Genomic DNA, 22,849 nt, shown 5'->3' with positions numbered 1-22,849 from the left:
TATCCCTGGCTCCTTGATAAAGAAAGAAATCCCATGGCCTGAGACACCACGGCTGACCCACTCATCGAGGGGCAGAGGCCTGGGAGCAGGGTGCTGTTCTGGCACTGGGGCGGGGAGGGGAGGATGCTTCCCACCTGGGGGGTCAGATCTGAGACCCCTTTGCGGCTGCCGCAGTGTGAGAAATGCCAGGAGCCGGATGTGGAGGCGAGTTGGAGACAGAGGAGAGCCTCATTACGCAGGGAAGGAAGGAGTGAATAATTCATCACAGATGTGCGCTATGGCGGGGGTGGATGGACAAAGCTGGGAGGGCATGGCACAGCACTTCCTGTTCCCAGGAGGCCCCATGCAGCCAGAAGAAGAGGTCACTATCCTTAATAACCTTGTTATCCTAAAACTGCCCATGGCACCTCTAATACATCACTCTGCCCACCCTGGCCTGGGAGGTCTGGGATAGGCCCCTGCCCAGGCCTCCCTGAGTTTATCTCCTCCGACACATGAAATGAAATCCCGCACTCTTTGAATTGAATGTGACCATTTTATGGCCTCAGAGGCCAAAGCACAGCCCCTTGAGAAGCCTCACTGAACTGACCTGATCTCCCAGAATCCTCCATTCCACCCTTTAGGGAGGCGCTGTCATTACGTCTAAGCTATGGAGGAAGACACAGTGACCCGGGAGTGTGTGTCCTCCGCAGGCACCGAGGTCCAGCACCTGGGTGTCCGAGTCAGGCCCTCCCCTCCTCAGCCTCCATTTCCTCCCTGTCCAGACGCAGACAATGAAGGACATTGCCAGAACCAGCTGAGGTCAGCCGGGGGTGGGCACGGTGTCCAGCATGGCAGAGGTGCCCGCCTCTGTGTGCACCAGAGGTGCTCCCCTGGGTCTTAGGCCTGGGATTGAAACTGGGGAAGCTGAGCCAGGAGTGAACCCAGCTTCCCCCAGTCCGGCCCAGGCAGGAAGCGCTGCTTCTGAATTTAAGCAAAGCCTCCAATCCCAGTCTGGGGGACACCAAATGGGGCTCAGCTGACCATGTGGCCCAGGGAATCCCACCTCAAGCAATCACAAGGTGAGGAACTTCGGGGTCCTACCACATAAGACGGGAGACAGAAAGGCCTATTGAAAGTATGGGCTGGGCCTGGCCTGTGTGCCTCAATTGGCTGGGCGCTGTCCGGAGCACGGAAAGGTTGCCAGTTCCACTCCCAGTCAGGGCACATGCTAGATTGCAGGCTGATCCCTGGTAGGGGCATGCAGGAGGCAGCTGATCACTGTTTTGCTCTCACATTGATGTTTCTCTCTCTCTCTCTCTCTCTCTCTCTCTCTCTCTCTCTCTCTCTCCCTTCCTCTCTAAATATCAATAAAAATATTAAATATATACATACATATGCATATATATATGCATATGCATATATATATACACACACTAATAAAAGGGTAATATGCTAATTAGACCGGATATCCGGCTGCGGCCAGCCCAGGAGAAGCCGCCCGCGGTCCTGGGAGAAGACGTCGCTCCGCTGACCAGCCTCCGCCATGGACCTGTTCCGGGACCTGCCGGAGTCTCGCTGCCGGTAAGTGAGGGGCAGCCCTGCTGGAGGAGAAGGGGGCGGGCGGGCGGGCTGGTGGCGCCTGAGGGGGTCGGTGGGAGGAGAGGGCGGGCAGGCGCGCTTGCCTCGGGCCCGGGCCCAGCGTGCGCACCGCAGCCCCAGAGCCCGGGAGCGCTCCGCCATGTTCTCTGCGCAGGAGGAAAGGGCTCGGGCTCTGCTCGAGGCTCCGGCGGGGCAGCGCCAACCCCACCGCCTTTGGGTGCGGCCCCCACGCGCCCGCAGCCCCGCTTCAGGGCGCTCCGCCTGCGCACCTGGCGCTGTGTCCGGGCCTCCAGGCCGCACCCCTCCGGCCTGGGTCTGAGTCGCTTTTCCCTTGAGCAGTGTTTTTCCTCTTGTGAGTGTACAAGGCCAGGGGTTTGCTTTGGTTTGTTTTTACCCCAGAGATTGAAGGAATCGCCAGCGCTGTCTTTCGTGTTTTTGAATCATCCTCTGTGCGTCTCTGATTTTCGGTGGATAGTAGTTTCCCGGGCCACGGAAGTCTCCCTCACCCCAGAGTCAGGAGCACCCGCCCAGGTCCACCCATCGGCCGGCCCCGACCGCGGGGGTGAGTTCCTGCAGGCTGGGGTTTGATCCCCGCGCATTAGCCGCAGGAGACCAGTGCCTTTGTTATTGCTGTGTGTCCGGTTTTAATTGGACAAATGCCCAGCGGTCCAGGGCAAAGAAGCCGACCACGGTCCCAGGGCGCCAACTTAGCAAAATCTTGCAGGAGGAGAATTCTGTCTGGGTTTCCCCAAATTCCCTCTGTAAAGGCACAGAACAAATGAGGCCCCTTAAATAAAAACCGGAGGTGTCCAGCAATGGATCCGGTGGGCCTCTCTCATCACAGTCATTTGGACCGGATGGCGTTTGAGTATTTATCTGGGCACCATGACAGAGAAACACAAGCTCAAGTCGTGATCTCTGCCCTTAAATAATTCACAATCTTATTAGAGCGAGTGGTTGATAAAAGCGCAGTAATGACATCAGAATGTAAGGCAACGATACAGAGAGGAACAGAGGCCATTGCTAGGGTGATTTCCCAACAATTAGTACAAAGAGTATGTGCTATGAATTAAGTAAAAAAAAAAAAAAATGTGTGTGGAAGTAGCTGCTTCATGAGTATGGCATCCCTTCCTGTTTTAAAGGAAGCTGAGTTCCATGTGAACTGTGTACTGTGCTGTGATATTTGAGGCACAGAACAAGAGAGGCCCTAAGTACACTATGCTTTGATATTTGAGTCATTCTTTATTGTTCAATGTGATTTATTTCTGCACACCTCAGTTTTGTAAGAGTTAAATTACTAGAATAATACATCTTGCTATAAAATATTACTAGAAGATCAAATGATTAGGTGACATTTATTGTTATTTTCTATAAATGAACACAGTCTCTGGCATACTAAAGTGATAGGTATTATAGAAATATTCGGATAGGGAGACCTACGGGCTTAATTACAAGTGAGGTTTACTATCACAACCCAAACTTATTGCTTAAAAAAAAAAAAGCAGGGAGCCAACTAGAAACTGAACCAAATATAAGCCCTTGAAGGGCACATGTAAATGAGATAAACTTCGCTATTACAAGAGCAACAAGAAAGAATTCAGAGGCAAGCATGAGAAGCAGATTGCATCCACTCTTAAGTTGCTGCTAAAGAAAAAGGATGGTATACTATGAAAATACTTAATACAGTTGTAAAGAGATTTGTTCAAAGAGGATTTCCTAGAGTAGGTGGTATTTCAGCTAATTTTTTTTAAATGTGAAGAGGTTAGCTAGATAAGAAAAAGGTGTAGGGGTCCCAGATTGGAGAGGGTGCAGGCCAGGCTGAGGGACCCACCCTCCCGCACGAATATTGTGCACCGGGCCTCTAGTGTGTATGTGTGTGTGTGTCCTCAGACATTTAAAAAAGTATTTTGGAAAAGAAGACAGAGGAAAAACCTTCTGTGTTCTTAAATCCTTCTCCCTTGAGCTTTCATTTTCACAAATGGATGCCCAGGTTCACTGTCTGGACAAACAAGTTTGAGTTTAAGTGCCTCCTTTAGAGCCCCCAGAAAGGAATGGAGAGAGTCAGCCCACAGTAGCCCTCAGTCAATCAGGGCATGTTCCCTTCTGTTTTCTTATGTCTTGTTAGGGGTTTGTTAGTACCAGACACACCACCTTGGGGTCAGTGGTGTGTGTATGGGGGAAGAGGAAGCGAGTGGCTGGGCCTCTGATGGGAAGATTGAATTCAAAATTACCAGGTGTAAAAAATTAAAAATTACCAGGTGTCTACAGTTTGCCAGGTCCTGCCCTAATCTTCTCAAAACATCTCCGCAATCTTGGGAGCGTGGCTTTTCTTGAACCTATTTTACCGATGCGGAAACTGAGGTCCTGAGTGGGCCACACTGCAAGTAAGAGCCAGGATAGGATTGAATCCAGGTCTGCTGGGAACCAGGAGCACTTCCTGCTTCTCCACAGGGTGCGGAACCTGACCCGCATGTAATTGGCTATTCTCCAAAGCTCAAATCTGGAGCAGTCCTGAATGTGTTTGTCCATCCCTCCAGCCTAGGAGGATCCCCCTGGGTGCTCAGGGTCTGTGGACCTGAATTGGACAATAGCCTTGATGGGGGAGGGGCTTCTCTCTTGGGGGAGGTCCCAACATAGGGAAACCCTATCCCTGATGCTCTTCAGCTTTGGCCGTTCTGTCCCTGTGGAAGGAGCTTAGGGACCTCTAGGATATCAGACCAGCAGCTGCCGAGGGCCAGTGCGGAGCCTGGAGTCCTGTGTCTCCCCGTGGACCCTGCTGCCCGTGATGACCCTGAGGAAGCCCTCCCCATGTAGGCCCCTCGAGTCTGGAAAACGCTCATGGCAGTTATGAGAGCCTCTGTATGTCAGCTGTGTGGCCTTGGGCAAGTTGTTTAACCTCTCTGTGCCTCAGCTTCTCCCTCTGCACAATGAGAATAAGGATGGGACCAACCTTGCAGGGCTGTTGTGAGGAGCTAAGGAGTTAATGCATTGCCTGGCACACAGTGGCACTGAATTAATGACAGTTACTGTTGTTCTTATTAGCAGTGTGATTATTCTTAGTTCTGAGGCCTGAAACACAGAGACTGTGATCCCACCACCTCCCCCTCCCCTCCACGCTGTAGATGGAGAAATGGCAGCACAGGGAGGCCTGTGGGAGGAGGGTGGGAAGGCGGAGTAGATTCCAGCTCCAGACACTTCTCCCAGCCCCACTCCCACCCCAGCCTATCCTCCACCCTGAGCCCCTCCTGGGACTCTCTAAGGCGCTGGACACCTGTCCAGGGATGGGGCCCTGCACATGCTGGGACTCAGCATAGACTCAGTTTCATTGAGGGCCAAGACCTGCCTTCACCCTCACCAGCGCCCCCCACTCCCCTCACAGAGCCCCTGTCTTCTCCCACTCCCCCATTCCCCCAAGGACACCCCCCCTACACAATACATACACACAGCACCCCTGCCAGCCCAGACCCCCAACAGGGAGGAAAGAAAAGACCATCAGGGACATGCCATGTGAGGGGTCGATGAAGGAGACTGTGGCACAGAAAAGTAGAGGGAGGGAGGGAGACACACATAGAGAGAGACCATGGGATAGACCGGGGTGGGGGTGAGGGTGAGGGTGGGGATGGGGATGGGAATGGGGATGGGGGGAGAGTAGAAGGAGGGGTGGACAGACAGGAGAAGCAGTAAGAGAGGGAGAGAGGCAGAAAGAGGGAGTTAGAGAGACTCACACACAAAGAGTATGGAAGAGAAACCCAAAAAGCGCCAGAAGACATCGGGTCAAGGTGAAGCAGGAAGAGACAGGGCAGGGAGGGGAGGCCTGGGCGGAGGTCCCTCCCTGGACCCCTCACCCTCGCCCTCCACCCAGACCCAGGTCCTGCCGCCCAGCCCCAGGGCAGGCAGCAGGATCTGCCCCGCAATCCGTCCCGGTCCCCTTCCGCTCTGCTCGGTACCTTTGGGCCGCCGCCTCACCACGCCCAGACGCCACTTGAGTGACACGGCCAGCATCGTCCTCCTGCCCTCGGGGCCCTGTGCCAGGGGCCAGGGACCACACCTGCCCGCGTCCGCGTTCCGGAGCCCAGTGCTCCTGGCGCTCCTCCGCTCGCTAGGGAGCTGCCTGCGCTCGCTGGCAGAGGCTGGGCGCTCCCTGCCCCCGCCTTCCCCGAGTTGCTAAAATAGATAATCCTCCCCGGAGCCAGCGGTTGTGGAATCCGTGGCGGCAAGGCCCTTCCTCCACGACAGTCTGGCCGGAAAGTGCAGTCCTGGGGTGTTCTGGACCCTGCGGCAAACTTCCAGGCCCCACCCGGCAAGTCCTCTTCCTCCCAAAGCCTCACCTTGCCCGCCCCTTCTTGGGCCTCAATCTACCTACCCCACTCCCTCTTTCCCTAAGCTGGACTTCGAAGCCCCCAGGCTTTGCCCTTGCAGGTCGTCCACCTGGAATGCCCTTCCTCTCTGGCTCCATTCAGCTTCTGGGAATGTGTGCTCAGCGTCCAGAGACCCCTGTTTGCTGGCGTCCTTGCCTGCGGGGTCAGTTATGCTTTCCATACTCGTTTGGGATTATCTACTCACCCCCCAGACCAGAGGCTCCCAAAGACAGGGACAGGGTCCACTTGTCCTGTGTCCCCTGTGGTCAGCCCAGTCATTTGATGGGGTCATCAGTATAATCAACAGACCCCTTCAGAGCTGAGAAGGGAGCCCGGGCAGTCTGAATCCAGAGCAGGGGCTCTGGCCAAGAGGGAGCCACCTCTTTTTGTTTTAAATAGATTTTTATTGATTTCAGAGAGGAAGGGAGAGGGAGAGAGTTATAGAAACACCAATGATGAGAGAGAATCATCGCTTGGCTGCCTTCTGCAGGCCCCCTATTGGGATGGAGCCTGCAACCGGGCAGGTGCCCTGACTGGAATCCAACTGTGACCACCTGGTTCATAGGTCGACATTCAACCACTGAGCCACACGGCAAGGTAGAGGAGGCTCTTGTTCAGCCTTTGATGAGAAGACAAAGGGCCCAGATGACATGTGGAAAGTACAGCAATAAATAAGGCTGCACAGGAAGGTGGGTGCTGAGGCACCAGGGGTGGGGGAGATCCGGAGGCCTGACCTGGGAGGGTTTCCTGTCACTGGTTTACCCTGGAGGATGCCGGGTAAATGTCCCAAGCTCCACAGTGAGGACACCCCCAGGGCTGGATCCACACATGGATAGAGAGGTGGGTCGGCCCACAAAGGATCCAGGCCAGCCTCCACCCCTCCATTCTGCTTTTCCCATTCCTGCCTCAGCCTCACAAAGCCTCAGAGGTCCTAGCTGCTGCCACCCCCCACCAGCTTCCAGAAACAAATTAGCATCTCATCAGAAATGCCTTTAATCTTCTCCAGGCCCTTTCTTCCCTTGGCCCAAGTGGTGACATTTCTGCATCCCAGCTCTTTTGATGTAAAAGAGACAGAAGCCTCTAAGCTTTAGAGAAGGGGGGAGGTGGGGTTGAGGGGCAGACCCCTCTTAACTCCTTCTCCAGGCTGGGGGAGGGAGAGGATGAGGACCAAACTTCATACTGTTCCCATCTATTCACTTACTCAACAAATATTTATTAAGCACCTTCTGTGTGCCAGGCTCCGAGGCACAACCATGGACAAAATCAAGCCCTCACGGTGCTGATATTCTAGTGGGGAAGACAGAGAAGAAATGACAACTGTAATGACGGAATAAATGTTACAGTATGTTAGAGGTGAAACACACGAGAAATAAATGGAGCAGGGAGAGGGGTATGGGAGCACAGAGGGAGATGCTGCCATTTATAAAGTGGGGTAGTCTCCCCAGGATCCACACTGTGGTCTTATAGCCTCTTCCCACGCTAAGGTCCCCAGGGCTCCTCAGAGAAGTGGCTGATTCCAGGACGGGGGCAGGGAAAGTACAAGAGCCCAGACATCTTGTGACACCAGGGAGTCTAAAGGACAAGGAGGCCAGCTTGAGGGGCTCCCATTGGCCAATATCTGGGGCAACTTGAACACCAAAAAGAACAATGACTGTGAAACGGTAAAAATCCATGTGTTCATGATTCTCAAAAGAAAAAAAAATTGCACGGGTCCCTTTGGAGGTAGTTAAGGCACAACCTCATTATTCTATAAACAGAAATTGAAGGTAAAGAATGAAACATTTATCCTGTCTTCCTGTATGAACAGTATTTTAGAACCTAATAAGAGAAAGTCATTCTTTACAGAAGAACCACAGCAAGTAAGTGCAGAGACAAGAGTAGAATTGAAAAACCACCTTTTTGCAGCCCTAATGAAATTAAGGATCTGGCCATCATTGCAAGGCTCAAAGGGACTGAGTGACAGAGGCACCAGGCAGGTCGCACTTGAATCCGTGGACCTACCTTAGCATCACCGAAAGTGGAACATTCTGGCATACGTGCCTCTGACAGGACGTGGAAGGAAGACCAGAGTACCATCCATGATGTATTCTTGCCTACAGACTGAAACCTGCATCAAATCCAGGTTTGGACCCAAAGACCAGTGGACAGAAGGCACAGGGGCAGAGAACGTATTGAATGATACCCCAAGGACACTCCACAGGACAAATGACCTGGTTTCACCAACAAGTAATTAGAGTGAAAAAAGGAAAAAAGAGGAAGAAGGGATGGTTATAGATTAAAAGAGGCTTAAGAGAACCATCAACCAAATGCAATACAAGGACCTTAGCTGGATCTTGATTTGAATAATCCAAGTGTGAAGACATGTGGGAGATGAGAGGGAGAAACTGCACAAAGATTGGGTATGAGATGATATTAAGGAATCATGGGTAATTCTGTTGGGCTGGTGCTATCGTAATTATATTTAAGAAAAAGGCTTTATCTGTTGGAGATACAGATGAAGCACAAAAAAGTTCAAGATTTGCCCTTAAACACCTCAGGGGTTTCCCTGTGTTATATGTGCCATATAGAAGTAAATGGAAATTTGATATATAAAATAAAAAGAAGCACGGGGGTCATAGAAGGCCTCAGTGAGAAGGTGACATTTGAAGAAAGGCTAAAATGAGGGAGAGAGCCATGGGAGGGGGTGTCCCAGCAGGGAGGGGGCAGAGCAGGTCTGGGTGTCCAGGGAGGGGGACGTGTGAGGGAAGGGAGTGGGGGGTGTAATGCAGGGCTTCCTAAGGTCTCTGGCGTTTCCTCTGAGTGAGATGGGGAAGCCAGTGCGGCATTTGAGCAGAGAAGAGACATGGTCTGACCTGTGATTTAACACCATCCTCTCGCTGCTGGAGGGAGAAGGGACTGCAGGGGGTGAGGACAAAGGCAGGGAGACCAGGGAGGAGGTCCCTGCACAAGGCCAGGAGCCCAAGGTCATTGGGAATAGGGGTGAACAGAATCTGCTTTTTTAAAAATTTTTATTGATTAAGTTATTACATATGTGTCCTTATCCCCACATTACCCGCCCCCCCCCCCCCGCTCATGCCCTCACCCCCTGACCCCCCCCTGGTGTGTGTGTCCATTGGTTATGCTTATATGCATGCATACAAGTCCTTTGGTTGATCTTTCCCCCTTACCCTCACCCTCCCCTACCTTCCCTCTGAGGTTTGACGGTCTGATCGATGCTTCTCTGTCTCTGGATCTGTTTTTTTGTTGTTGTTGTTCATCAGTTTATGTTGTTCACTATATTCCATAAATGAGTGGGATCATGTGATATTTATCTTTCTCTGACTGGCTTATTTCACTTAGCATAATGCTCTCCAGTTCCATCCATGCTGTTGCAAATGGTAGAACTCCTTTTTTTACCACCGCATAGTATTCCATTGTGTAGATGTACCACAGTTTTTTAATCCACTCATTTACTGATGGGCACTTAGGCTGTTTCCAAAACTTAGCTATGGTGAATTGTGCTGCTATGAACATAGGGGTGCATATATCCTTTCTGATTGGTGTTTTTAGCTTCTTGGGATATATTCCTAGAAGTGGGATTATTGGGTCGAATGGGAGTTCCATTTGTAGTTTTTTGAGGAAACTCCATACTGTTCTCCACAGTGGCTGCACCAGTCTGCATTCCCACCAGCTTTTTTTTAAGGTGGAGCTGCCTTCCTCTGCCAGGGTTAAACATTTGCAAAACAGCTGGTCAATATTTCTTTCTCTGGGGTAGGGGCGAGCTCTAGGTCAAAAAGGCCTGGTGCCGAAACCGGTTTGGCTCAGTGGATAGAGCGTCGGCCTGCGGACTGAAAGGTCCCAGGTTCGATTCCGGTCAGGGGCATGTACCTGGGTTGCAGGCACATCCCCAGTAGGAGATGTGCAGGAGGCGGCTGATCGATGTTTCTCTCCCATTGATGTTTCTAACTCTCTATCTCTCTCCTTTCCTCTCTGTAAAAAATCAATAAAATATATTTAAAAAAAAAAAAGGGCCTGGTGGTCTCTGTGCGGTCACTTCCCATTCTGGGCCTCAGTTTCCCCATTGGTAAAATGAAGATGATGATTAAAAACTCAGACAATCGGGGGGGATAAAATGGACACATATGTAATACCCTTTGTAATACTTTAAGCAATAAATTAAAAAACAAACAAACAAACAAACAAAACTCAGACAATCATTAGGCTGCTCTTTGGAGACAACAATGTCCTGCAAACTGGTAAGGGCTGGGCATGTGTGGCCGAAAGAGAAACAGCTTTTATTGGGCAACTACTACATAACTAGGCTCTACGGCATCAAGCCTCCCCTTATCAAAGGTGACATCACGGGGGGAGCGTAAAACAGCTAGTGCTGAGTCAGAAATGTTGCTGGATTCTATTCAACGGCGCTAGTTGAGTAGAATCACTGCCTCATTGTTGCTCCGCAATGAATTTGAGGCGCTTTAATGTTCAGAGAGCGAAACTGATGACTCCAGCATCACACAGCTTCCAGGTGGTAAAGGAGGGATTTCCAACACAGCCCGCCTCTTCCCCTTCTCCAGACCCCCTCGCAGGACCAGCACCAGGAACCAGCCCCACAGGGGGGTGAAAACCCTGCCAGGGAAAACAGCTCATCTATCTGATGGTTCTAAAACGTTTCTGAGCCAAAAAGAAAGTGCCACCAAGCATTTTCGGCGTGGGCCGGGGTGGCTGTTGGACAGGGCCACCTGCCAGGAAACAGGTGGCCTGTCTGTTCACGTTCCTGGTACTGCCTTCACGGTGTAATAATTAGGCGCAAATGCCTGGGCAGGCACCACTAATGAATATGCAGAATAAATCGTGGGGCATAGGGTGGAGACGACAGAAATGCTGTAATTATGGCCCTCAAGTCCCACAGGACACAGGCTTGGCCAGGACCCCTCCCCATAGTGGGCTATGCCAGCACTGGTCCAGGTACTTCTGTCAGGGTCACGGAAGGAGGAATGCACGAGGAGCGCAAGAAGATACCTAACACTTTCCTTGTCCATGCAGTCGCCAGGCCCCAGGTGGCTGTGACAGCTTCATGAAGTAGCACAAGTCTGGGGCCCGGGAGGGCTCTGTGAACAGGACCTCTCTTCTAATTATGTGCCAGGCAGTTGCTTTCAGAATGCAGTCCCGTCTCTGAAAAATGGGGATCAAAATAACTAACTTTTATCAAGCATGGCTCCGCGGCAGACGTTCCCAGGCTTTGTGCACATTAACGCTCTCTGTCACGATTAGCCCCAGGTGAAGACCAGGGAACATGGAGCACAAGCAGAAGGCCAAGGTCACAGGCTCTGAGCCTGAACCCCGGCAGGCTGGCTCCCAGCCCACATGTGCACCCACTCTGCTGTTCTTCCTAAACACAGATGCCTCTGTTGTGGTCTCCCTGGGAGCGTGTGGGCGGGTGTGATTAAATACAGCAAACGTGGCAGAATGAGCAGCGAAGACACAGCACAGCCTCCAGTGCTGCTGGTCTCCGTGTCCCTCCACCTTGTTTTCCGCTGCGTGGCCCTCCCCACAGGTTGGACAGCCAAGGCGCCCTGTCCTGAGAGGCCCTCCTGGGTTCTGACCAGCTGTGGGACCATGGGGCCACCACTTCCCCATCGGCACCATGGGGACAGCCACCTGGCATTTCAGGTGGTTGGGAAGGTTCTCCCGGGTCAATGTGGGAGTTGGTATCATGCCCACCCTCTTCCCTTGGCACCAGCCAGTGAGACCCCCCCATCTGGGAACTGGGTGACAGCCCGCAGGATACACAAGATTAAAACCATGCAGCCTCTCCAGCCCCAGGATGGTGGATCCAGACCACAGAGCATTCATCATGGATCCACACCACACTGGATCTGACCACAGGCCATTAGAATAGAGCGGAGAGTGCCAGAATTACAGGCATGGAAGCCACAGCGGTGAGTGGACCCAAGCCACAGCCATCAGATCCAGGGAAGGACAGGGGAGAGGGATTGGCATTGTGGGACGCAAGCCCTTGTCCAAAGGGACAGTATAACTCATTGGTTCTTGCCAAGCAGATTAGGATCTCCCAAAGCTCTTCCCACGGCTCCTGACTCCTCCAACCTTACCCTCAATCCCGCCAGACTCCTCTTCCCAAAGCCTGGGGTGAGAGAGGCAGTTACATGGCCACTGCCTGAGCTGGGACACGTCCCTGCCTGCTCTGGGCCTCAGTGTCCCCACTGTAAGATTAGGGGGGTCGGCCCTTTCTGAGGGTTAGTTCGCCTCCAGTAACCTGTGAAATGATTCTATCACTCTTTTCTCCCTCTCTACAACCTTCTGTGGCTCCCATAGGACTGCATTTGAATGAATGAATGAATGAATGAATGAATGAATGAATGAATGAATGAGGAACTCTCCTGAAGTCTGATCAGTGCTTTATCTTATTCATTTCCCATGCCCCTGGAATCTGGGCCTCTGCTCTAGGTCTCCTAGATAAACCAGGTCCTCCTACCCTTCTTTTACCACAGGCCTTCTCCTTAGAAAGCCCTCCTTGTCACCTTAATGACTCTCGATAGATCACCTCCTCCAGAAAGCCCTTCTTGAATCCCCAGACCCTCGCTAACTTCTCTCCACACGTTGCTGGACCAACGGCACACTCCTTAGCACCCCACTGCTCCCTGCACCTCCCCCCACCCCCACAGTCCAGCTATCAGCATCATTCACCTGTACAATAGCAGCAGCCTCCACCCTTGCCTTCCATAACCCACCTTCCTCATGGCGTCAGAAACCAGACATGATCTTTCCCCTGCTTATGCACTCCCATGGCTCCCAGGACACTCTAGATAAGACCCGAATACCTCATCAGGCGAACAGGATGCCATTTGTTCGGTCCGCGGTGACCCTCCACTCCTTTCACACTGGCCTCCCACCATTTCTCAACCACTGGGCCTTTGCACCTGCTGTGCCTTTGGCCTGGAGCCCCACTATCTGCTCTCTGCATGGTTCCTCCCTCGCTCTCCCCTGTAGGTCCTCATTCAAATATCATCTTCTCCATGGCTAAGGACAGGTGCAGACCTCACTCCCAGCACCCTATCCTTTCCCTGCTTTATTTTTTCTGTAGCATTTGTCACTGACAAACCACGTTTTACTTATCTTGCTTATTAATTGTCTGTCTCCCCCACTAGGCTGTCAGCTGCGACCACAACCTGTCCCGGCACACAGTAGGTGCTCAATGAATACTTGTTCAGTGGGGGACTCAAGTCACACCCAGTCTTGAGGCATTTTCTTACTCTTTGCTGGTTGTTAGTCCTGCCACTGAGGTCAACGGTACTCCCGATTCATTCCTCTCTGTTTTCCTCTTAGTTTGGGGCAGATACTGGCTCGAGGTCACTCAGCAATGAAAGCAGAGCTAGGATCTGAATCCCAGACACTTAGTTCCAAACACTCTTTCAGTCTGGTCCTGGGCATTGAACAAATCTCTGTCAAAAAAAAAAAAGTCTCTGTAGAATCTTCTCTGGAAGAAGAGGACAGTCCCTGCCCTGACCAGGTGGCACAGATGGTTAGAGTGTCATCCCCTACACTGAAGGTTGTGGGTTCGATCCGCGGTCTGGGCATGTGTGGGAGGCAACCAATCAATGTTTCTCTTGCATTGATGTTTCTCTCTCTCTTTCTCCCTTCCTCTCTCTCTAAAAATTAATAAAAAAAACATATCCTTGGGTGAGGATTTAAAAAAAAGAAGAAGTGGACAGGCCCCCTGAGAGGAAGCCCAGCCACAAGTCATTCAAAGTTCTTTGCCACCCTGTGGGTAGCAGCTGAGTGAGGCCAGCCATCCATCAAGGCTAGACTTAATGAGGCTATTAAGTGCCAGGGTCTTCCGTGGGGACCTGCGTGCCTCTGGGCTGCAGGGTCACATGACATCCCAGGAATCAGGAGAGACAGCAAGAGGTCCAGGCTGATGCCACTCCAGAGATAAGGAAAACCTGGGGTCAGAGAGAGGTCACCATTCACAGGGGGCTCTTCGTGTCCTCAAACCAGGGTCTGCCTGAGGCTCGGGCAGCAGAAGCATTGAGAGAAGAAATAATAATGATGACAGCAGTGACAGTCCAGTACCATTTACTCCAGGCCCCATGCATTCATTTGTACCCCATCATTTACTCACTCACTCACGAAATAGTTGCTGAGCAGCTCTTATGCTCAGCAGTGAATACAACTTGCAGTGTATGCAGTGAATACAACTTGCAGCACTTGCATTCCAGTAGGGAAGACAGACAATAAGCAGAACAAATATGCACTACAGGGTAGGTTGAAATAGGCATGTTGAAGGAAAATAAAGAGAGGTGAGAGGGTTGTGTGTGTGAGGTACCCCTTTGATCAAGTCTTTACACAGATGAAGGAAGTGGGGGACCTAGCATGCAGATCTCTGAGCCAGGAAGAGGATGCAAACAGCGCAAAGGCCCTGAGGCAGGACTGTGCCTGAGGATCAGCAAGGAAGCCAGTGTGGCTGGAGCTGAGTGAGTGACAGAATAGATGTGTCAGAGGATGTCAGGAAGGTCACAGGGGCAGACCACAGCAGGCTGGGTTGGCTGTAGTGAGGACTTTGGCTTTTCTGCTGAGGGAGGTGGGATGCATCGGAGGGATGTGACAGGACCCCTCTGGCTTCTGGGGAAGAGCAGACTGTGGGGAGTAAGGATGGAGAGGGGACCAGTAAGGAGGCAACTGCAACCATGCAAGCAAGAGATGCTGGGGGCTTGGACCAGGAGGGTGAAATGTGGGTGGTTCAGGGCATGTTTTAAAGAAAAGTGGTGACTCTACAGATGCACACAGCCCTATAAGGCTGGGAGAAGCACATCTACTTTTCAGAAGAGAAAACTGAGTCTCAGAGAGGTTAAGTCACTTGCCCAGTGCCACACAGTAAGGAAGTATCAGAGCTAGGATTATAACCCAGGACATCGGGCTCCAAAACCTGTGCTCTCTCATCATGACGGCCATGAGGGTCTCCTGGGGTACAAGGTTCAGGGTATAAGATCAGAAGGGGAGCATCCCCATCCATCACTAGCCCTTGATTCAGCTACAAAGTGAAGCTGGAGAGGGGACAGAGGAAAGCTCGTGTAGAAGGCAGGGAGAGATGGGACAGGTGAGCGTGAGAGAGGAGGTGGCTGGGGACATGTTCCCAGCTTCCTAGATGTTTGGGAACTGTGCTGGACACAGGGAGCAATCGGCAACATCCCTGTGAAAAGGCAGTGGAGAGCAGGTGCACTAGCTGTGTGACCTTCAGCTCATCATGTACTCTCTCTGTGCCTCCGTTTCCTCACCTGCCAAATGTGGGGGTAAACAAATAGCAAGTGCTGGCACAGCAGATGGCAGGGGGTGGTATATTCAGCTGACAGGCGGCAGCAGGGCCACCAGGGTCATGGGCAGGGGATGCAGCAAAGCCGCCTCACTCTGTCCCCGCTGTCCTGCCTTCACTCCTTCTGCTGTGGACTCAGGGCCTCCTTCCATTAATTCCGGAGTGACAGCCGTGACCGATTTGGGCCTGCTTGCCTGGAATTCCATCTTCAGGGGAAGGAAAAGATTAACATTCCTCTGAAACCAGGAGACATGGTGGCTGAGACCTGGGTTCTCAGAATCATGCTGTGCCAGAGAAAGCTTCTGGTCCAAAACTGCACCCCACCCATTTTATCAGCTGGGGAAGCTGAGGCCAAAGAGGGAGGGGACATTTTCTGAGCCACGAAGCCCCTAGGTACCCACCCCCCTGACCTGGTTCCTGAGGTTTAGGGGGTCCAGGCAAGGTAATCATGTGGGCCAGCAAGGATGGCCAAGGGCCTTCTGGGCCACACAAAATCTTCTGGGTGCTGGGTCATGAGAGATACAGGGGTCCTGAGGGAGATGCCTGGAGACATGGGGGAGGCGGGGGAGGATTTGGGAAGAATTTCCAAATTTTCACACCTGGATCTCCTTCCCAAGGTCAGGCTCCATGCTGCTGTCCTTTCTATGTGTAATCCCGTCAGATCCTCATGACTATACTAGAGAGCCGGTGTTTTCAGTTAAAATAACATCACTCACAGAGGGGAAATGACTTGCCTAAGGTCCCACAGCTGGTGAGCGTCAGAGCTGGGACTGAGCCCGATGGCCTGAGCTCAAGCTGCCGCAGCCTCTGCCCCACAGGCTCCCTTTCAGGAGCACCCAGATCCCCCACTGGGCATGCCAGCCAGGCTTCTGAATGTCATGGGAGAAAACCAGCCCTGCCTGACAGCTGGCTCCAGACCTCCCCTCAGGGAGGAGGCAGATTTGGGCAAATACCAGGCAGAGGGTATGTGACAGCCAGTGGATCCGGGAGCCAGGGCAGCAGGGTTGGTGGCCATTCTGAGAAAGTCGGAGGGGGGAGGGAGGAGGGAGCAAGGAGAGGCTGAAAAGATCACCCCTCACAGCAGTGGTTAGAGGCACAATCACTACCGAGGACATTCTGAGAAGGTCACCATGGGAACCAAGGAAACTGAGGCATGGAGAGAGTAAGTGATGTGCTGAAGGTCACACAGCTAGTGCACCCTGTGGGGACCCTGGGCCAGGCCCTGTTCTAAGCACTTTATGTATACTAACTCATTTAACCCTCACAAAAACCTTTGCTACACCTACTAATAGTATTCCCATTTTTCAGGTGAGGAAACTGAGGCTCAGAGAGATGAAGCCTCTTGCTCAAGGTCACCAGCTAGCAAGTGGCCGAGCCAGGATTTAGACCCAGGCTGTCTGGTTCCAGCGTCTAGGCAGAGAAAGAGGGGCTTGAGGCAGTGGGGAAAGCTGAGAAGGACTTTTAAGGACAAGGGTTCTGATGCTCAATGAGAAGATATGTGAGTTTGTGCAATGAAACCCCCTTCATTGCCTCCTCCTGGCCAGCATCTTAGTCAAGCTTGCCATTCCACATCCCTCTTCGGGGAGTACATGTCCAAGTCTAACCCCAGATGGGCATCCTGGGAACAGAGCCCACCCTTGTGGGTCAGGGATGTGAACTTTCCACTGAGGCAGCAGCACCAGGTCAGACCCAGGGGGCTGGGGTGGGGTTGCTCTGGGTGCAAAGAAACATTGGAGGGTATTTGGGCTTCTTGGGGCCCAGATTGAGGGTGTTGAGGCAATTACAACCTCAGCCAGATTAAAAGCAGAACTATGCTAAGTGTAGTCTGTGGCCCTGGGCCTGTCCTTGAACTATTTCTTGCAGGACAGCAACAGATAAGTTCAGAAACTGGGAATAAACAGAGACTGTTCCAGCAATTTGACATTGCCACAACACCCAAGCAGCTGATCAGTGGCTTCTATTGTTCATGCCTTTGTTGTTTTTTAAAATTTATACGTTTTTATTGATTTCAGAGAGGAAGGGAGGGAGGGAGGGAGGGAGGGAGAGAGAGAGAGAGAGAGAGAGAGAGAGAGAGAGAGAGAGAGAGAAATGTCAATGATGAGAAAGAATCATTGATTGGCTGCCTCCTGCACACCACCTACTGGGGATGGAGCCCTCAATCCAGGCATGTGTCCTGACAGGAACCGAACTGTGACCTCTTGGTTCACAGCTCAGATGCTCAACCACTGAGCCACACCGGTTGGGCCATGCCTTAGTTGTTTTATTTCATTTTTCAGTAATTCATTACAAATGTATTTTTCACATGTATTGGTCTCCAATAGATTGAAAGTAAAAAGAAAATACTGACCCTTCACCAGAGAGTCTGAAAAGCACTGCTTTAGAGGAACTAACCAGTGACAAGCTGGCGCCCAGCCCGATTTATAATTCAATTTAAAATAAAGCTGTAAAATAAAAGTTTAGCTTTCAAAATGACACACAATTTTTATGCGTGCTAAAATGGAAGTAAGTTTTGGTTTTTTTTATAAGATCAGGGTTTCTCAGCCTCCAGCACTAGTGGCATTTTAAAGCAGATAATTCTTTGTTGTGAAGGGCTGTCCTGCATGTCATGGGATATTCAGCAGCATCCATGGCCTCTGCCACTAGATGCCAGCACACCCCTCCCCAGCTGTGATAACCAAGAATGTCTCCAGACATTGCCAAATGTTCCCGAGAGGGCAAAATCACCTCCAGCTAAGTGCTGGCTTAGATGTTCTGATTGTGTGTGTGTGTGTGTGTGTGTGTGTGTGTGTGTGTGTGTGTGTGTGTGTTTGTGCATACATGCATATGTTCATCCCTGGCCCACCTTCCCCACTTACATGGCCAGCCTGCCTGGCCCCTGTGGGCATCTGAGTTTGCAACCTCTGGTGTCAGCCGTTACTCTTAAGGGGTGCCTGTCAGATCTCCCATCTCTAAAGTTGGCTCATGCTAGAGGCGCAACCACTCCTGAGGACCATTCTAAGAAGGTCACCCTGGGAACCAAGGAAGCCTCAGAGCTACATTCTACACAGAGGTGAAGCGGCCTTCAATGCCTCCCACCACAACTCCCGGAGTGTGAAGATCAGTAGACAAGATCAGAAGCTGGACAGAAACTATGGACTCCAGCCAGAGGCAAGGGACTTGGTGCCTAAAGAACAACAGGTTGTGATTGAGAGAGGCTAGAAGGCCAGCTGGCAGTGGGGCTGGTGGGGCAGAAGTTCCTAATGGGCACCATCAGGAAGTGCACAGCTTGTTCAAACCACAGACACCTGCCCTCCAACCGTGCGGGATGATTCAGAACGACCTGGCAGGGCCCCAGGCTCTGTCTTTTTAAAGCTCACCCAGTGATTTTGATGCACAGCACGAGTAGAGACCTTCCTCTGAGTGCATCAGAGTCCCCTGGGAAGCTTGATAAAAATATAGATTCCTGGCAAAAGAAATGAAAGATCTGACAATACCGAGTATTGGTGAGGATGTGGGGTAACTGGAGCTCTCAGACATTGCTAGTGGCAATGTAAAATGGTACTACTTTGGAAGGGAGCTTGACAGTATCTACTGGAATTTTAAAATATGCATATCCTAAAATATAACTCAATAAAGCTGTTAAAATATGCATATCCTATGGCCCAGCGATTGCACTTGAAGGCATGTACCCAATGGAAATATTGCACCTGGCTACCAGCAGGCCTGTTCAAGAATATTCATGGCAGTATTATTCCTAAGAGTAAAAAATTGGAAACAGTCTAGAAGTCCATCAATAGTAGAACAGGTGCATGAAAACTGGTGTACTCATGCAATGGAATACTACACAGCAGTGAAAAAGAATGCGCTGCTGCTGCTGCTGCTGCTGCTGCTGCACACAACACAATGGATGGACCTCAAAAGCGAAAAAAGCTAGACAGAGAAGAGTGCACACTATAAGATTCCATTTATGTGAAGTTCAAGAACAGGTGAAAACAAACTTTAATTTGTAGTGATATATATATAAGGTGGAAATAACATATAAAGAAAACCAAAAGAGTGATCACCCAAGATATCAAGAAGGTGGCTACCTCTGGGTAGAAGGACGGAGTGGACACACTTTGAGATGAACCCATGGGGAACGTCCATGGGGCTGGCAATGTTCTATTTCTTAACCTGAGTGGTTACATGGGGTGTTCATTGTCGTCATTCTTTTCACTACACCTCTGTTATACCCATGTGTACATTTTACGATTTTAAATAAAAGGTGAAAGAAGTGTTTTCTGTCCAACTCCAAGCAGTGCTGATTCCTCAGGTTTGGGTTGGGGGTGGGGGATGAGCATTTTAAACATGCTCCTCCCCCCAGGAGATTCTGATTCCCAAGGTCCTGGGGCCATGCCAGGGTCTAAGACATATGCTGAGCACATGCCAATGTGAGGAGCCCAGGAACCCAGACCCCAGTTGGTAGGTCCCACCTCCAAAGCAAGCTGGGCCAGCGCTAGTTTTGAGTGATGAGTAGACCAAGTAAGAGCCAAGTGTCCACCAGCCCAGAGGCCAACCCACAGAACGTCCTGCCGACGCAGCGCCCAAAAGAATGGCCATGTGGGCTGCTTGCATTATTAGGAGCTCTCATGGGCTTAAGGAGGGAATTTCTACAGGGCCACTCTGCATGCAAGGAATTCTGGAAGGGAGGGTGGCACGGAGTTCACCCGCGCTGGCAGCCTGGTGTGGCCAGGCTGGGCTGACAGCCCTTTAAGGAAAACTAAATGGATGAGGAGGAAGCAATTAAGGGCTGTTATCAGGAGGCAGCTGGCATCTGTCTGCTGGGGAATCTGCTGAAGCTGTCATCTGCTCAGAGCCCAAGTCGGGGAGAAGCACCTGACTGGGGAACCTTCAGGCCCATTCTCTGTGTGAGAAGCCATGGAAGATGTGAGCCTTAGTTACCAGCCAGGACGGACTGGTGCAAAGCAAGCTGGTCTTGAACCCACAGGAGGAAGTGGGCTACTCACCAACAGCCCCTGATTTGATGATCGCCTGCTAAGAGCCAAGTCCCAGGGCAGTGCTGAGGATAGGAGGAGGGCAGATGGGACCCACTGCCATGGGGCTCATGGGTAACTGTGTCATAAAACGTGGTGAGCGTTGCAGAGCTCAGGATGTCACTGTGAGAGGGTATAACAAGGAGCACTAGGAGGCTTTCCTTGAGAAAAGGTACTTCGAGTAGGCCCTGGCCAGGTAGCCTGTTGGTTAGAGCATCGTCCTGATACACCAAGGTTGTGGGTTCAATCTCAGGTCAGGGCATAAATAAGTGGAATGCATAAATTTATGCATGAATGCATAAATAAGTGGAACAACAAGTGGATACTTCTCTCTCTCTCCCCCCCCCTCTCTAAAATCAATACATTAAAAAAAAGAAGAGGTGTTTGGGGTGAGTTCTGCAAGATTAGAGGGAACTAACCAGAGAACAAGCCCTCCCCATCCCACCCCAGGCAGGGACGACAGCATGGGCCAGGGCCCTAGGGTGGGAGCAAGAATGAACACCTCCCCATCCCCATCCCCACCCCCAGTGCTCCCACACAGCGAGCATGGCTCTGGGGCTTTCCTGCCTTAACTCATGACCACACTCTGATGTGGGTGCCATTATTCCCATTTTACAGATGAAGAAACTGGGTCATAGAGAGGTTAAGTGACCAGCACAAGGTCACACAACTCATCAGTAGCAGAGACTAAATTTGAACCCACTGTGCTATGCTGCCTCTCATTTGGCTTGTTTTCCCCCAAGAATGGAAATGTGCCGGTATGGCTGGAGCCCAAAGAAATCGGAGGACAGCAGCGAGAGAGAGGGTGGAGAGGGCAGCAGCGCCAGGCCACATGGGAGGACGCGCACTTAATCTTGGCAGCAGTGAGGAGCCACTGAAGGTAGGAGGACGGGATGGTATCGAATACATGTTTTATTAAAGGTGCTGCCCGGCAGGGTATAGCTGAATCGTCAAGCAACACTGGACCATCAACAAACACCTCCTCCTTCCGCACTGACAGCACCGCCTGGCACCACGATCTTTTCCCCCCACAGTGGGGTCCATTTTGACACCCCCCACCCCCGCCCACCCATAGACAAGGACATCTCAGATACAAGGGAACAAATTTTTCCAACTTTGACCACTTTGCGGCACAAGCCCCAAAGAGCCCTTTTAAACCTTTGATGAATCCTCTACACAGTGCAGTTAAGCCACTTCCACTTCCATGGTTTTTCCGTTGCCATTTTTTCTTTATTGAGGCCGGCTTCATTGAGATGGAGTCTTTCCTAATTAAGATTTGTAACAAAGACCTGACTCATCAATCAGCTTCTTTGCCCACAGCACATACTACTGATCGGAGACAACTTCTGCCTCCGTGGACTTCCCACTCTGGCCATGATTTCTCTAAACTGCAATTCTCTCGGGGCAGATTTGTGCAAATCTTAATTTGGCATGGAAATGTGATTATTCTGTCAATGTTTAGATCAATAACTACTTTTACCGTGCACAGTTTCAGCCAATGTCCATTTTATTTTGTGTTGATTATTTCAGTTCGTGATGGATTGGATTGGAGACCAATGGTCTGTGTTTCTTAGGAAATCCATGAGAAATTGAAATGTTTGTGAGTTAGAAAAAGAAAGGAGACTGAAGACAGAGAGAGATCCAGAGACACACAGTTGACCACAGGCAGAGACTGACAGGGAGAGACAGAAAGACACAGAGACAGAGAGATACAGAGGGGGAGAGAGACCCGTGAAATGTCAGCTCAGCTCTTGCCAGTTCAGTGGAGACAAGTGGCAGTGTCCAAGCTCGCGGCCCACAATACTCTGCTTCCTGTCCAATCACAGTCTGGACCTCTCAGCTCCAGGCCACTGCACCGCCTGGAAGGCCCTTCCCTTCTTGACACTCTGCTCAGGGGTTGCTCACTTCCCTGCTCAAGACAGGAAAGTAAGGAAAATGGTCACTCAGATTGTATTGCAGCAGACAGGACCCAGGGCAGGTACTGGCCAGCTAACAGCACCCCAGGCCCAGGTAAAAACCTTCTTCCAGCACAGTGGCTGCTGGCTACATCACCTCATGTCGGGCACCTGGAGAGCTGCTGGCTTCACCATGGAACTCCGTGCTGGATGCAGGAGTTGCCTCCCCCAATCTGGGGATCCTGCAGGAAGGACTGTCTCTCCCACCAGCCTGGGACCTTGTGGGGCAGGGGCTGGGTCTGACCACCTCTGTGCCCCAGCACCCAGCACACTCACTTATGAATAGTGAATGAAAACCATGCCTAGGTCCTGGTGGCCCCAGAAGGTTCTTCCCATCCCCCACCCCCCACCCCCTGCTGAGGCCATGTGGCCTCTCCTGTCTCCTGAATACCAGTCTTAGGTGGGAAGGGACAAATATACCTTTCCTAAAGGCCCGGTGCACGAAATGCATGCACAGGTAGGGTCTCTAGGCCTGGCCAGTGATCAGGGCCGATCTGTGGGGCCACCAGCGGGGCGACCAAGGGGCCCCTGCTGGCACCTGCCTTGGCCGGCCTGATGCTGCCCATTCGCCGCCTCCGCCCCCTGCCGCCGCCAGTCACCTCCCTCTGTGGGGAGATCAGGAAGGCCCCCCCA

At 51.6% G+C, this 22,849-nt stretch overlaps 1 protein-coding gene across 2 annotated transcripts in view; it reads right to left on the bottom strand.

Annotated features, from left to right (window-relative positions):
• The window catches only part of GRIP2 (glutamate receptor interacting protein 2), a gene marked incomplete at both ends in the record, with an annotated part of 79,244 nt that overhangs the window by 41,334 nt on the left and 15,061 nt on the right, over positions 1 to 22,849 (bottom strand). The window contains one exon of one of the 2 annotated variants that reach the window (XM_081106238.1): positions 5,529 to 5,583. The exons of the other annotated variant lie outside the window; for it this stretch is intronic. Within the exon in view, the coding sequence (XP_080962364.1) occupies positions 5,529 to 5,583 (55 nt within the window). Of the gene's footprint in view, positions 1 to 5,528; positions 5,584 to 22,849 lie in introns of those variants that run through there. 2 annotated transcript variants of the gene reach the window in all.

This window comes from Myotis nattereri (genome assembly GCF_964212035.1).
Source record: "Myotis nattereri genome assembly, chromosome: 14".
NCBI lineage: Eukaryota > Metazoa > Chordata > Mammalia > Chiroptera > Vespertilionidae > Myotis > Myotis nattereri.
The sequence above is the reverse complement of the archived record's forward strand: the minus strand, read 5'-3'. Positions and strand labels throughout refer to the sequence as shown.